The sequence below is a fragment of the Lichenostomus cassidix genome, chromosome 15, assembly GCF_008360975.1.
Source record: "Lichenostomus cassidix isolate B80296 chromosome 15, HeHo_3.0, whole genome shotgun sequence".
Classification (NCBI taxonomy): Eukaryota; Metazoa; Chordata; class Aves; order Passeriformes; family Meliphagidae; genus Lichenostomus; species Lichenostomus cassidix.
In genome coordinates, this window is record NC_139496.1 from 12170819 (window position 1) to 12187568 (window position 16750).

The window sequence follows — 16750 nt, forward strand, 5'->3', positions numbered from 1 at the left end:
ATGTATGAGTGGTTTTGGGTTTTGTCCCCCATCACAAAACATAACCCAGCACCTGCTCTACTCCAACACTGAGCAGTAAAAGTCCCACACCCCTGCAGAGACATGACAAGGGCAGAAAACTGGTGACAGGTGACAATGAGAAGCTTTCACAGCAGTTCTCTACCCCAAAAATGCAAATTCTTAGAGCTCTACAAGTGCTGGGCCTTCAGTAAGAACAATTAAGTGACAAAGAAACAACCAGATGTTGTCCCACACCTTTGCATCCTTCGGTCCAGCTTATCCAGGTATGGCACCAGCTTATCCTCCAGGATGTTATTGATCACCTGCTCCGTGTCATAGCCATACTCCTCCAGGCAGGCCAGGATGAATCCCTCACCCAGGTCTGGCAGCAGATCCTTCACCTGGGAGATCAGGGAGTCCAGCTCCACGCCAGACACGCGGGCGATGGGTGCAGCCGCAGCGCCGGCACACTGTGGACACCAAACACAACTGGTGGGTACTGGGCAGGGACAGAGCTGAGGATAGGCAGTGTGCACAAGAATATAGGGAAAGCAGCACTCTGGGTTGTCAGGGTTTAAACACAGAAGTCTAAGACTGAAGGCAAAAGAAGAGAAATCAGCTGTTTAAACTGCAAAAGGTTTCCAACACAGATTTGGGCACAGCTACTTTTACAAGTCCCTGAGTCAGCAAGGACACTCTGGAGAATCCCTTCCTCAAATAACAGGCGAGTTCTGCATTTCAAAAATATGCACATGAGCTGCAGGGATGAAGCAGAGTATTTGAATAATCCCCAGCAAGGGAAAACCCAAGCCATGGGAGTTGGAAGCAATTTGCTCAGAGATAACTTGGGATTCAGGTGTAACTTCAGTTCTCATTTCCCAAAGCACATGGGGCAGCACTAAGATCCAGCAAAGGCCAGAAATGACACTAAATCTTAAGTTGTCCCCAAGCTGAGCAAATCAAGCCTGTCCTCACAGGTGAAGGAAGGCCATGAAGAGCAGAGCCCAGTCCTACCACAGAGCTGTACCTACCTCATCCTCCAGGGCACACGCAGCCCCTTGATCCTCCCCATCCTCAGGGGTGCTCTCCACTATTGCTGATGCTCCATTGGATGCTGCTGGTGCTGCTGAATCTTTACCAGCTTGTCCTTTTTTCCTGTCTACCCCTTCCCAGGCACTTTCCACTGCCTGGAGGATATAGGCTGTCCTGGTCTCATCTCTAAGAGCACAGCATTAAGGACATTTCTGGATGTACATGTTCAGGGATTACCTTGAAGTAACAATGGGATTGTCAGTGACTTCCAAACTTGTGCTTACAGCAACACTCACAGAATCTTGGAATGGTTTGGGTGGGAAGGGATCTTAAAGCTCATCTCAGTGGAGGGGCAAGGATAGGGGCAGGGACACCTTCCACTATCCCAGGTTGCTCCAAGCCCTGGCCAGCCTGGCCTTGGACACTTCCAGAGATCCAGGGGCAGCCACAGCTTCTCTAAGCAATAACTCTCCCCTCTCCTTTTTTTCTGTGAAGGGAAAAATCTTCCAGCACTCCTTGCCAGTCTTGCAGCTTAGCCAATGGCAGCAACAACGACAATGTCACTGGTGTGAAGGAATCCAAGAGCAAAGCCCAAGGTGAGAGCAAAGGATACAGTGTGGAGGATGCCTGCTGGAGCAAACTCACATCATCCTCAACAGGAAACAGCTCATCGTAGTCACGGAGAAATCTGAAAACACAGGAGCAAGTTTAATCGGTTGAGCTCAACTAATTACCACTGCTGTGCCTCTCTGACTGCCTCAGTGCTCAGGTAGGAACAGAGAACCTCTCACCCAATGCTGGATTCCAGCCATGCCTGATTTTGGTCCCACTACACCACAGCAACACTCCTCAGGTGTGAGGGATGGAACCCAGTGCTGCATTACAGGGAAAATCTGCTTTACCACGTGAACGTGCTCAGAATGCCAGCATGGGCAGGAGGACAAGACAAGAGGAATTCCCAGTTCTGCCACTTCCTTTGCATCTCCAGCATTAGAGTTGAATATTTTTCTGGTCTGGTCAGCCCAGCTGGAAAGCACAGATCAGTAATAACAGCCTAACTTGTCAAGGGAGCTAATGGCTAAATTGCTCTTCTCCTCTTTGAGAGGCTGGATTAAAGAGAGTGAAGAATAGCATTTCTCAGTGCCAGGGTCTGTGCTGCAGGCTGAAATCCTCTCACTGCACTTCTCCCAACTACTTACAATGATTTCTGACTCCCAAATGCCTCATAATGTTGCCTCAGGCAATTCTGCTGTAAAGAATGGCAGAAGAAGGAGCTGAGCCCCCCTCGGGCCTCTTGCCAGCCAGACTCACCTCCTTTCCTGAAGCACTGAGGTGAAGATCTGCAGAAATTCCTCAATAAATGGCTGAATATTCTCACAGCTGCAGGAAACACAGCAGAGTGAACACTCAGAGGTAAGTCTGCCCCACGTTCTGCCAGCCAAATTACTCACATTTACACACCAAGGGAAAGCCCCATTTGAAAAGAGATTTCAGGCCACTTTTTGGCTTTCACAGCAGCAAAGAGTCAAATGGAAACAAATGGGCCTTAAGGCTTCAGCAAACATTTCAACTGTTAGACCTAAAGCTGTATCACATGTAGAATTACAAATCTTCAGACCGATTTTACAAATAGTTTGACGCCTCAGACTTGCAGTGAGCAGAAAAGGGCGTGTAGAGCTTTTGGGATTGTGCCTTTATTATGTCTTGGGATTACAGCAGTGAACCTCCAAGAAAGTTGGTGCTCACCTGTGCGAGAACATCTGCCAAGCAAACTCCCCTTGCAGCCTCAGTGCCCAAACCTCTGGGTGCTGCTGAGGCTCCAAGCCTTGCTCCAAGGCACCTTTGGGTTGGAAGAGATCTTAAAGCGCATCCCATTCCACTCCTGCCATGGGCAGAGACACCTTCCAGTATCCCAGGCTGTTCCAAGCCTCAGTGTCCAGCCTGGCCTTGGACATTTCCAGGGATCCAAGGGCAGCCACAGCTCCTCTGGGCACCCTGTGCCAGGGCCTCCCCACCCTCACACGGGCCAATTCCTTCCTAATATCCCATCTATCCCTGCCCTCTGGCAGTGGGAAGCCATTCCCTGTGTCCTGTTGCTCCAAGCCCTTGTAAACAGTCTCTCCCTCCATCTGTCTTGTGGGCCCCTTCAGGTCCTGGAAGGTCACAATGAGGTCTCAGGGTGTTACACATGATTAAAGTTTGCATGAGCCACTAACTGGGGACAGAAGGCTCATTGGACCACAGCTCACCACAGAGATCCTGGACCAAACAGTTCCATCTGGAACATTCCTGATATACAGGACAACAGAATTTGACCTTAGCCAAGTCTTTGGCTACAATCCCAACAACTAGCAGTTTCTGCTCATTTTCTCCAGTAAATTTGTATATGAGGGAACAGTTTCTCCCACACAGCAATCAAGTAACTGGCGAGTAGCACAGAGCCAAGTGCCAATACCTGCTCTCTAGGATGGGCTGCAGACAGACTTGGTTTATTAGGATGTGAAAAACTTCTATCATCTTCTTTCTGGAGTGCGAAATCCTCCTCCACAAATCAGCAAAAACACTTCAGAGAGAGCAAAAGACACTTGGTATCAGCAGAACAATCTTTATGCCAGAGTTAACCCTCTAAAAGAATTTCATTCGCAGAGTCATTTCATTGCTGCAAAGACCAGATATTAGACACATTTCATGGTCATCAAGGAAAATTCATGCTCTAAATAAGGTTTCAGTTGGTTTCAATCCCATTTGTCCTGGCAGTTCCACACACAAGACCCCACTGTACCAGCACAGCCTGTGCCTTACAGTGAAACTGAGCTGCACACAGAGATATCGTTCATGTTCTTACACTTTGTAACAATCTGAATGCACCTCCCATCAAATTTCTTCTTACGCAGCACTAAAAATGATTAGTCACCCCACTGCCCAGGAAAATGTGGAATAACAGAAGTCATCTCTTCAGAGTTCTTTGAAGCTGCATAAAAAAGCCACACTCCACAAGGGTGGGTAAAGCAGCATGAAGTGAATTTTTAACTAAGTCCTGGGAAGTCCCATTGAAAATCCAAGGCAAGCCTTTGCAGCAATTCTCACCTGTTATCTTCATAATGCCTCTTCTTGATTGCAGATTCCAGCTCAGGAATTGCCAGTTCATAAAATGAAGCTAATCTGTACAAAGGGGGAACAAACCAGTACCTGTCAGCTGAGGTTCCAAAAGTCATTTGCTAGAAGGCAGAGCAAATGGCTGATTTCATTAAACCCTCCTCACCACCAGTACTCATTAGCATCACCTCATTTTGCATACCAAAAATACTCATTTTGGTATTTTTCCCCCAAAACACAAGCAAATGCATCACAAAGAGCAATACTCTGAGGAAATCGCAGAGAGGTTTTTGAAGAGGTAGGAAAGAAATGCATTTGAAAAGCATCCTGGTGCTAATGAGAACCATCTGCCCAACACAGATCTACAATCTGCAAAGAACCAACAGACTCACAGAATCATTCAGGTTGGAAAAGCCCTCTGAGTTCAGAGTCCAGCTGTTCCTCCAGCGCTGCCAAGGCCAGCACTGACCATGTCCCCAAGTGCCACATTCACATGGCTGTTAAATCCCTGCAGGGATGGGGACTCCACCACTGCCCTGGCCAGCTGTGCCAGGGTTGGACAGCCCTTTCCAGGAACAACTTTTCCCAGTATCCAACCAGAACCTCCCCTGGCACAACTTGAGGCTGTTTTCTCTCATCCCTTGTCATCCTCTCCCAGGAACTCAGGTTTTGCCAAACCTCAGATATTCTCTAGCATACAACTTGGCCATAACATCAAAGACCTTTGTTTTCAGACCTTGAAGGACTATCGCTCTGAAATACTTTCCGCTTCCCTTGCTTTGGGTCCTGCACCAGGAAGCTCTTTTTGTCCACAACTTGTCCCTCCCCACCCTTTCCAGAGTACACTGAGTACTCTTTAGGTGGCTTTTGAAATTGTCATGGATGCCTGGCTCTAGGATCACTCCTAGATAACGACACACACAGAACAGAAAATCCAGACATCCCTATATCCATTTATTTGTTATTCTGCATTCAGAGAGAACCCAGCAGCCTCCGCATTAAATCTGTCTCCTCATTTAACAATGGGACAGGACACAGCAGCACATTCAGTATTTTTACGTGGCCAGGACAAGTTCTGTCTTGCACTCCAAGACATACCTGTAACAAAACTCGTGTTTTTGGAAGGTCTGGCAAGCCAAGGGAAAGACATCAAGAAAAGCCCAGAGAGTTGTGCAAGTGTCACATAAATACAGGACAATGTCCTTCAGCTCCTGAGAGGAAAAAAGGAGTAATTGAGGGAAGAGCCAGGTAAGTTTTCCCAGGAACACAGTATAACTGCCCAACAGGGACACAGAATATTGGGGCCAGGCCTCTTCCTGACTGCACAGAGTCTGTATTAACCATAAACCTGTTACAGGGTCTGGGGCAGAGACAATACCTCTGCTAAAACTCCTTTCCTTTAAAGATCTATAATGCAATCCTAACTGCTGGCTTTCATTAAAGATCCTGTGAAATTATAAGAATCCTCATCAGCCTGTTCTGGACAGTAGTTTTGTCCTCAATACACCCTCCACATACAGAATTCTTCCCCATGCAGCACTTTTCCATGGAGCACTGCACGGCAGAAATACGGGAATCAAAGGGATGTTTTCAGCACTCTGGTCCACTGCAAGCTGCATTTCCAGGGTAGCTGAAACCAACTGAATGACACACTAAATGATAGTTTCAAACTGTCATTTATCACTAAATGATAGCTTGAACTGACAGTTTGCTCCTCCACACAAATGGAATGACTAAGATTTTACAGAGGACCACGTTCACTGTCTTTGTACAGCCTCCAGCACATAAAATCCCTCTTAATTAACTACAGTTAAAACACACATTTCTAAAGCAAGAAAAAAAAGCTCTTATCACTGCCAGGGTGAGTGGAGACTTGTGTCAGATATTCTGTTACAATATTTATAAGCCGGTTAAGCAAAAAAGTTGCCAGGTTTAAAACCATCCCCGTTACAAAGGATATGGGTGAAATTAATCAGATCATGGTGGAAAGGTTTTATCATCATGTCCCAGGACAAAGAGTGCAACACTGACACAGAGCCATGAGCTGTAGGAGTTTTTGGGAACAGAATGACCCTCTGTGGTCTGTTCAGAGTGCAGGAGTACAAAGAGTCCAGTCCTACCTGGAGGGGCATGTTCCCTGGAGTCACACTGACTTTCTCTTCCAGTTTCTGGGGCTCAGCAGAGGCTCCCTCACACTGCAAACCACACTTGTGCAAAATGTTGTTGAACACCTAAATCAAGAGAACAGGGCAGTGTTAGCACAGACAGGAGCCAGCAGTGGAACACTGCAGAGAAGGCCAAAAGCTGAAGGTAGGTGAGGGAGAAATGTCATCAGGTAATAATTTTAGATAAATGTTCAAAAACTCCCTGACACACATTAACACAAACTAGGGAAAGAAGCAACAGCGAAGTCAGGGAGATTTAGGCTGGATAGTGGAGAAAGGTTCTTCCTCCAGACAGTGGTCAGAGCTCAAGGAGTGTTTGGACCATTAATGAGTGGGATTGTTGGGGTGTCCTGTGCAGGGCCAGCAATTGGACTCTATGATCCTTGTGGGTTCCTTCTAACCCAGGATATTCCATGATTTCATGAAATACATTCTGCCTGCCTACAACTGTTCCCTCTCCACTCTCCAAGTTATGCCACATTTCCAGATAAAATCCCAGCAGGAAAGCAGTACCTGGAGGACAGTGGGCAGAGTTTCATCAAGGTCACTGTAATAACTGGGCTGCTGAGTGAAGATATTTCCTGAAAAGTGGAAGGAGAGCATTTCCATCAGTTCTGACATTCAGGACCAAATTTGCACCAGAAAATGGTACTTGTTATATTGTACACGTGTTCTTCCTGACACCCCTCCAGACACACCTATTGACCATGTGGGACACTGCCCACTGACACCCTGCCCACCCTCACTCTTCAGCTCATGCACAGGTCCTGCTCCCAAAAAGCTGATCCATCAGCTCTCCAGTGCCACTGGAGATCCAGCAATGGGAATATGCTCATCAGAGCAGAGCAAACGAGATGTCAGATGATTCACGCTCCAGGGGCTGAATCAATGAATAATGCAAATACTATCACTGAACATCCCCAGTTCCTTTATTTGACAACTGGAGTTGACTTTTAATTACTGATAACAGTTCAGCACACACCAGGAGATGTGCTGCAGAATATTTCTTAAAGGTAATGAGGCTTTAGTAACACCTGCTATTATATAACTAGAACCCCATTATCTTTAGAAAATACTCCACTGAGTAATGCCATACCATAAATCCTCACCAATAAGCACTGAGGCTCCTGTTTTCCTGGGAATTACTGTTCAGACAATGTAAATTAAGAGTTCTCCAGCAAGAACAGAACTATGAGACCAGTTTCAGAAAAATTTATGGCCTGAGAAGAACCTCAAGTTTATGAAGTTATGAATTACACACCAGAACTGCTCAGGCCATTACTATCATGACATAACAAAATAATCAGGTGAATAAATCCTTGGTCACCTGTGTGCAGCATGATTGTGTAGCAATCCACAGCATAATTCAAAGGAGGTTTCATTACTTAGATTTTTTTGGAATATTTTAAGACCCAGATAATCTAAGCTTCATATCTGAAAGGGAAGTATCTATCTTGCCATGCCTTCTTTCCACCTCTGAGACTCAACAGAGGAATTTAGAGTAGAAGCTACTGAAAAAGGATAAAGGGATTAAAAATGCAAAGGTTTATCTAAGATTTTCTGGCTGGAAATCTGCATCACATGATCTCTAACACTTCTCATGTTAGTGAACTTGGAAATGAGACAAAAATAACTACCAAAGAAATGGAAAAGCTTCATCCCATGAGCTGCAGACAAAGTGGGTTAGAATTCAGGAAGAGCTCACTTAATCCAAGGGTAGATATTCCTCCACTCAGGTGCTCAGGTGAGGTTAAAGATCACAGGATTGTGAAGGGAGCACAGGATAAATAGAGAAGCTAAATCAATATGCTCCATCTTCATTGCTCAGCCTCCATGGCTAGAATGTTCCTCTCTGTGTACTCGCCACTAAGACTGTGTGTACAGACACAGAAATCCAGGGATAAGCACAGCTTGAGCAAGGCTCTGAAGTGTTTGTGGTTTGGAAGCTCTGTGTACATCAATGTCTGCATTGAAGTTTCAGGTTCTCCCACTTCCCAGAGCAGTGATTACCTCACACTGAATGTTTCACTTGGCTCCCAACTCTGGGAACAACAGCACTCCCAGCTGGACTGTGCCCCATCTCCCAACTCTCCTCCCTCCTCACCCATTCCCATCTCTACCAGGATTTTACAGAGCCCCCACATTCCTTTTAGAACTGCTGAGGACACATTTAATTGGCACAGGAAACACTGAGCCTGGGTTTATGTCTAACAGTGTGAGCTCAGCTCAGGGCAGCAATGCAGGACATGAAGCTTTCCTTGGCACAAAGTGCACATGGAAAAAAAAAACACAATCTGATCTAGAAATGAAAGCTCCTAGTTGCTACTGAACAATTCATTTTCAAGCAGTTTCACTGGTATAAACATCACTAAATCACTTGTCATACAAGCAAAAGCCTAAATGCAGCAAGTTGTTCTGTGGCTTTTACTGACCAATCATCTTCTGGAGCAGGAGACCATTTCCTTTTCCAAAAAGGACACAGAGATCCAGAATTTTTGGGATGTCAAACAGGAAGTTATTGTAAATAATTTTTCCAAAGACAGAAGGAGTGATAAAATGATCCTACAAAACCAAAAAGAAAAATAAATCAAAGAATGTAAAGAATAATCCATAACTTGCTCTGCAGTAACTCCAGCATTATAACGACACCTGTAAAAACCTCTCTCAAAGGTGTATTAAGGAATTTATTTATTTCACAGAAGGCAGCAACTCTGCTTGAAACAGCTTCTGTGGAGACATCTATTCTCACATTCCTGTCTGTGCTGCACCAGACACCCCCCTGATCCATTCATCAGGAAGTTAATTAATCTACCTAAAAGTTTAACCAAAAATCTGCCTACAGGACCCCCGTTCCCAGCCTGACACCAGAACAGCTCAGCTCAGGAGCAGGAATGAGTAACCAGGCACAGGAACAGCCTCTTGTACCCTGGGAGAGCACAGAATCAGTGACAAGCAGGGAGAAGCCCCAGAACTGCAGCTCTACACCCTGACTGCTGAACACTCTGCCAAAAACTCATCACACTGAAGGAATTTCTTCCAAAATTCTAGATGAGAAAAATTCCATTGTCTGACACTGAGCAACAGGGAGCTGAAACATGATTTTGGATTTTCAGAAGCCCAGTTTGCCTGTGACAGCAAATGTTTTCAATCCCAGTGAAAGGCAGGGCACATTCTCCCTGCTGCAGCAGAGGGATGGGGCTCAGTGCTGGCCAGGTTCCCCTTCCAGAACTCCTGCTGACTCCTGCATGACAACAGACTATTCATTCCCTTCGAATCACTCAGCTATAAAATGGTTTCAAATGCTCGCCTGCCTCTCGGAGTGGCGAGGTTTAATCAGATCCTGCAATGAAAGACACCACAGAGGTGTCAGGTACTTCTGCTGAAGTGGTGCCAGCTGCAGGCTCCAGCATTCCTTCAACCTGCTCCTGGTCCCAGTCCTCCACTCCCAGGCCTTTCCTCAAAACATCCTGAATGTCACCACTGTGATAAGCAAGAGAATCAACACAGCCCTAACCAACACATCATGAACCAATAAGGAGATCAAGAGAGTAGTTGCTGAAACACAAAGTGCCTCACTCATCCTGCCCAAAGGCCTGGTGGAAATTCCATTGCTCCAGATGGGAGTTGCACTCACACAATTAGTGCTGAGTATGTCTTTTAATTATAGAATCTCAGAATGGTTTGGGTGGGAAGGGACCTTAAAGCTCATCCCATTCGACTCCCTGACATGAGCAGGGACACCTTCCACTATCCCAGGCTGCTCCAAGCCCCAGTGTTCAACCCAGCCTTGGACACTTGCAGGGATCCAGGGGCAGCCACAGCTTCTCTGGGCACCCTGTCCCAGGGCCTCCCCACCCTCCCAGAGAATAATTCCTTCCCAATATCCCATCTAGCCCTGCCCTCTGGCAGTGGGAAGCCATTCCCTGTGTCGTGTCCAAGTCCCTCTGCAGCTTTCCTGGAGCTCCTTTAGGCACTGCAAGAGGCTCTGAGGTCTCCCTGGAGCCTTCTCTTTTCCAGATTGAATGCCTGATGATGTCAAGAAAACAGTAATTTAGAGGAATTTCACTGTGTGTCCAAAACTTGGGGAAAGTTCAAGGAGAGACAAGTATTAGCATGAATTTTGTGACACCACATGGCCCTGAGGAAGTGAATGATCAGGAACTCGTGGCCTGAAGAACCTGTTCCATGTGGCCACACAAAGGCCAACTCACTCTCTCTCGTCTTACTGTGACATATCCAACCACCACACATGGATAACCTGCTATTACTCAGGAAGGAGATCCAAGCAATCAACCAAGGAATCACTGCATAGTTCAGATACTTCAGCTCTGAGTGTTATCATCTCCACATGGAGAATCCAACAGATCAGGGAGAGGAGTGTCTTGTGAGGAAGGAAAATGACTAATTTCTCTAATTCTCTTTCCCTAAGTCCCACAGCCTGGAGCACCTGGAAGGCAAAGGAATATTTACCTTGGACTCCTTGTGGGTGGACATCCTGAGGAAAGTGAGGAAGACACTGCGATGGAGGCATTTCTGCAGCTCATTCACCTCTGGATGGCAATCCCACAGCACATCGAACTTGCGAGGGGCAGAGCGCAGGTAGGAATCCAAACACTTCTGCAGGGTCTCATCAAAGATCACCTGGCACAGGGAAAGACAGGAAAATGGCAAAGAGGGAATGTCACAGCTTCAGAGGTTGTACTCATGAGCTGCCCATTAAATTTAAAGCACTCTAAAACATTCAGGCATATTAAAAGGATTCCCATATCTATCAAATACAAGCAAACTCTTAAAATCCAAAATGGAAAATCCTTAGGGAAATACTTCCTTTGCATTCCAAGGTGCAGTAATGGAAATTAAAATGTTTCCTGAGTGACACAATAAGCATAAACAAATCTTTATGAAAATGATGTAAAGCTCATGGCTTTTACAAGCACCTAGATGTTTATGTTTTATCTTCAGTGTCCACAAAACAATGATTACCTGGCACCAGAATTTGTCATGAGGCAAAGCCAGAAGCCAGTTCAGGTCATCTGCAATGAATTTTGCTCGCTCCAGGAATTCCTCCACCAAAGCAGGGTCTCTGATGGCAGGAGGGGGTTTGTACAGCACGAACGACCGATCTACCTTAATTTCTGGGTGCTGCAGAAAGCCAAAAACCACTGTATTAGAATGCCAGACCTGGAAGTCTGGAGTTTTTTTAATACCAAACTGTATTAAAACAAGTGACAGGAATGTCCAGTTAGCATCTGCCCGCTGAATTCCACGAAACACAAAGCTACCTTTCAATACAACTTCAGACATTATAGAATCACAGAACGGTTTGTGTGGGAAGGGACCTTAAAGCTCATCCAGTCCCACCCCTGCCATGGACAGAGACACCTTCCACTACCCCAAGTTGCTGTCCAACCTGGCCTGGGCCACTTCCAGGGATCCAGGGGCAGCCACAGCTTCTCTGAGAAACCTGTGGCAGGGCCTCCCCACCTTCGCAGGGAACAATTTCTTCCTAATATCTAACCAAAATTTCAGTTTGAACCAATTATTCCTTGTTCTGTCACTACAGTTCCTGATGACAGGAACATTCCATTCCCTGGTAACTTCCCATTTTCTACCTTTCCAAGGCAGCAGGTTTGAATCTTTCTTTATGAGTAACATTTTCAGACCTTGATAATTTGGCAGATGCTGCTCCTTGCTTTCTCTTAACCAAAGCCTGACAAAGTAATCCTCCCACATCTTCAAAACAAAGAGCAGGAGCTTCCTGGCATGCCTTTGAACTCTCCTCCCTCTGAACTGGTTCTTGCACAATATTCCATGAACTCAAACTGACACGACCATCAAAGACAGAAAGAAACATTTCATTACCCTTCCTGAGGGTAATTTCATTACCCTCCTTCCTGAGGGATACTGAACAGGCTTTACCCAAATATCTCCACCCTAGAAGGAGAATTCTGATGAGCAGCAGGTTTGGGCTCTGCCTCATCCCACACGAGTGCTCAGGGTAAAGCTCCTCAGAAGTCCCACTCCTGCAACACACCCAGAAGGCTCTCTCCAGGCCTTATTTCTGGGAGAAAAGGGTTTCTGTGGGTTGAATTTTCTGATTTCACGCAGCTGAAGGCACAACAGACTGATCCCAGTGCCACAGCTTGGAGCGAAACTTGAGGCAGAGCTTGCAAAACCTCCCTGAGCATCTCCCCATTGCAGCAGAGGTTACAGATTTGAAAGAGAGAGTTGTGCTGGGAAAACACAGTTTACTCCAGATGTTGAACAAAGTAAGTCTGGTTCCTATGTTTTGGGGTTTTTTTATGGTGACTAAATGAAATCTCAACTATCTGAACACATTAAAAAAAACTTCTTTAACAGGCAGGCTGAACAAATTTCCCAGAATCACAGAATATCCTGAGTTGGAAGGGATGCACAGGGATCACACAACTCCTGGCCCTGTACAGACACCCCAACAATCCCACCCTGTGCATCCCTGAGAGCACTGTCTGAACTCCCTTGGAGCTCTGTCCATGCTCTGGGGGAAGAACCTTTCCCTGATATCCAATCTAAACCCTCCTGGCACAGCTCTAGCTGTTCCCTCAGGGCCTGTCACACATCCCAGACCACAGGGTGGTTTTGCCTAAGCCTCAAAATAAGACACTTATTTATCAAAGCCCTTGTTTGGCTTTCAGGAAAATTAGAGCTCACCAGTGCTGGTAAAGTTCTCAGCTTCCCTGTCTTGGGATCCCTTTCTGTCAGCTGGAGCTCATCCAGAGGCAATGCTGGCATCCTGGTGGCTTGTTCCTGTCCTCAGCAAACAAAAGGAGCACAGGATGCACTTTACAAGGTCAGTCAGGCAAAAGCATAACAAAAGAGGCTGCAGCCCTGCTGTAACCCACACGCAGTGGCTGGGAACCCATTCATGCCAAGCAATTTATATCCAGCAATTTATACCCCACCAAAATGCCAAATCCTGAGGGAACACCCAGGAGGCACCTGCACATACCTGGAATCTGGAAATGTGGTGCTAAACTTTCATCCCTGTTCCTTACTGAAAGGCCATAGACATCTTCCAGGGCAACAAAACGCTTTTGGGGACACTGTTTGACGTGGAAATTAGATATTTAAATCAGGTTGCTGAAAAGTTGTGCTGAAAGAGGCTGCAAAGGCCAGAGTTCAACACTTGCAGTGTCTCTTCTGACAGCACAAACTGCAGGGAGAACACAAACACAGCCTTGCCTGTGCTTTAAAAGAGTATTTTTGGTGCCTGTGTGCAGAATCTCACAGCACTCAGCCAGGCAAGGGACACAGACTGAGCCTACAAAAGCCTTCCCTGTTCCTGCCAGGTCCCATGTGCTCACAAAACCACAGCTTCATCTTCAACCGCATTTGTGGGCTCAGAAATGTTTCAATCAACTTTCTGAAATTAACTGGAAGTCAAATATTAAAGTAACTAAATAGAAGGTATGTTACTGACAATGTTAAAAGTTCAGATAAAAAATGAAAGTTGCAGGTTAACAGAGCTTTTCATTTCTTTAGCGGGGTAATGAGCTCTGCAAAATGGTACAAAAAAGTTATGTTCTCATTAAGAAGGTCACACATCTCCTCAATTGCACATTTAATTGCAGCCACATTGCCTGGGCTGAATAACAATTAAAACAAGAGCAGTGTCTCTATCGCTGAACAACTCTGACTCAGGAGTGGGGTCATGGTTTAGACAGCAAGTGAAAAAATAACATATTTCATTCCATATATTTATCACCTATGGATTTAGGCAAAAAATGGGTCATCTAACATTTCAGAGCTCAATTAAAAAAAATACAGTAGAGCAATGGCAATACCCACAGCTTAGAAGACTCAAAATATCAATGTCTTTCCAAGGGACTTTAAAAATTAGAATGTTGACAAGAGCAACTATTATTTTATGATAAACAATTTCTTTTTGGCACAAAAAAAATAACAACCCAGCACCAAAACTTTTCAGCAGAATAAGCCAAGCTGGCTTTCAGTTCAGTTTCATCATATATTTAATTTGGCTCTTAAAATTTCTAGAGTCATTCTGAAAGCTGCACATAGAAATGTGTGTTTGTAACACAAAAAACATGCCAAGTGTCTCATTTCAAGCCTGGAAGGCATCAAACTCTCCAGTCCAAGGCAAAAACATCCTGGAAGAAACAGAACCCCTGGCCAAAAGCTTATTCAGCCAGAGAGGAGAATAAACCTGAGTATGGGATAACATCATCAGAGAATCACTCCTGATCACTCTCATTTTTGCCCGCAAAGAACTTTGGTCTAAACCACAGCCCACGATTAATCTGTCGTGCCCTGTGATTTCAGGTATAGTGGAAGAGCCAGACAGCCCTGACAAAGAACATGATGAACCAGGGAGACTTATTTTCCCAGCGCCAGAAACCATCCGTGCCCTGCATTTCCCACTGATTTACATGTCCATGGGGACTTCCAGGGTGAGGTGACGCTGCTGAGGATGAGGCACAGCTGGCACAGGGAATGCTGCAGCATGGATTCATGGGATGGTTTGTGTTGGAAGAGACCTTAAAGCTCACCCAGCCCCACCCCCTGCCATGGGCAGGGACAACCTTCCACTATCCCAGGCTGCTGTCCAACCTGGCCTTTGATCCAACCTGCCAGGGATCCAGGGGCAGCCACAGCTTCTCTGGGCACCCTGTGCCAGGGCCTCCCCACCCTCACAGGGAATAATTCCTTCCCAATATCCCATCTAGCTCTGCCCTCTGGCAGTGGGAAACCATTCCCTGTGTCCTGTCCCTCCAGCCCTTGTCCCAAGTCCCTCTCCAGCTCTCCTGGAGCCCCTTTAGGCACTGGCAGGGGCTCTGAGGTCTCCCTGGAGCTTCTCTTCTCCAGATGAACACCCCCAGCTCTGTCACCTTGGCCCTGCCCCAAGCCAGACACCTTCAATTAACCCAACACCGCCGGTTAACCCGAGCCTTGCCGCTCCCGCCGCCCCCCGGCCATGTCCCCTGCCCGGTCCCTGTCCCTGCCGCATCGGCCCCTGAGCCCCTGTCCAGCCGCTGCCACGCACTCCCGTGCTCCGACACTGTCACAGCCGCTGCCGCTGACCCCAAGCCAACCCCGCCACAGCCGCCCGAGCCCCGGTACGGGCACACGCGTCCCGCCGGCCCCGCACGGTGCCAGAGCCCCGGTACCGGCACACGCGTCCCGCCGGCCCCGCACGGTACCAGAGCCCCGGTACCGGCACACGCGTCCCGCCGGCCCCGCACGGCACCAGAGCCCCGGTACCGGCACACGCGTCCCGCCGGCCCCGCGACGCTTCCGTGGCCGAGCGCTGCTTCCGGCCCCGAGCGGAACTACCGGGCTGGGCGGGACTCGGTGCGGCTCCACCCCTGCTCCGCCGGCGGGACAGTCCCGGCTCCCGGTGCGGCTGTGGATCCGAGGGGCGGAGGCTGGGCTCGGGTTGTGCTGCAGTGACCAAACGGGCGGGTTTAGCCCCCAAATCCCCACCTGCCCTGCGGGCCGGCTGCAGCAGGGGCTGGGGACAGTTACAGCTCGTGGGTTGTCTTGAGAAGGGAAGGAGCCTCCGGCTGTTCTTCCCATGAAGGAAAACCAGCTGGTTCAATAAATCATCTTTCTGAAGGAGACCTTATTACCTTAACTGCACTGCCCCATCCCGTATCACAGGCTGGGGGCGGCCGGGCAGGGGAAGGGGTTTCTGCGGGGACAGGGACCTGTGACAGCCGGCGACCCTCGCAGCCCCTCACAGCCCCCTCACCGGTTCCCTCGGCTGGGACTTCTTGTTGTTCCCTAGGGAGATGTCTGTGCATTACAGGCGGACACCGCAGGACCAGGGCAATTCCTGCCAATTCATACGAGCACAACCGATAGGAAGAAGAGATTACATCAGTCACATTTACACCGCGCTGAAACTCCGGGAATCGGGCTCTTCCGTGCGGGGTGACACAGATACATCCAGCCGTCACTAATCTCTGCTCCGAAGGGTCTCGGCTCTCCTTCTTGACCACAGGGAACTCCTCCTAAACTTAGCCCAGAGTCCAGCTTTACATGGCAAAGTGGCCTAAAATAGAAAGCACGCCACGCGCTGTGTCATGTGGCTCATTAGGGATGGGCTGGAAGGAGTCCCTGCTGCCAGTGCCCTCCGGGCCCCGCAGGCTCCGGCCAGCGGCATTCTGAGTGCCCACTGTCCACTGTCCAGCACTGGGTGCCCGCGATCCCGCGGGGGCAATGAGGAGGCGGCTGCGCACCCCAAGGACTCCCCCAGGGCCAGCAGCACACCCGGCCTCAGCTCCCTTCACACAGAGCTGGGTGTTAGGGATTCACACTGTAAATGTCACGACTGGCTGTCTGCAATCTGCCATCTCCCCTGTTATGTTGAATTACTAATTTTTAAGTGAAATATTCATTGTTTCTATTTCTCAAACATCACTGCACCAGTCAGGCCTTGGGACTGGAGCCCCAGCACC

At 47.7% G+C, this 16750-nt stretch overlaps 1 protein-coding gene across 8 annotated transcripts in view; it reads right to left on the reverse strand.

The window, feature by feature from the left end:
* Window positions 1-16750, reverse strand: part of ASCC2 (activating signal cointegrator 1 complex subunit 2) — a 34544-nt gene that overhangs the window by 9199 nt on the left and 8595 nt on the right. For 2 of the 8 annotated variants that reach the window (XM_085076231.1, XM_085076233.1), the window contains 13 exons: window positions 12984-13079; window positions 11277-11435; window positions 10764-10934; window positions 8726-8855; window positions 6807-6874; window positions 6249-6359; window positions 5227-5339; window positions 4120-4194; window positions 3488-3595; window positions 2344-2412; window positions 1646-1720; window positions 1032-1218; window positions 256-470 (listed from right to left, as the gene is read on the reverse strand). In XM_085076231.1, the coding sequence (XP_084932357.1) occupies window positions 256-470; window positions 1032-1218; window positions 1646-1720; window positions 2344-2412; window positions 3488-3595; window positions 4120-4194; window positions 5227-5339; window positions 6249-6359; window positions 6807-6874; window positions 8726-8855; window positions 10764-10934; window positions 11277-11435; window positions 12984-13079 (1577 nt within the window). Of the gene's footprint in view, window positions 1-255; window positions 471-1031; window positions 1219-1645; window positions 1721-2343; window positions 2413-3487; window positions 3596-4119; window positions 4195-5226; window positions 5340-6248; window positions 6360-6806; window positions 6875-8725; window positions 8856-10763; window positions 10935-11276; window positions 11436-12983; window positions 13080-15410; window positions 15669-16750 lie in introns of those variants that run through there. The other 6 variants (XM_085076238.1, XM_085076234.1, XM_085076235.1 and 3 more) reach the window with 6 other exon arrangements.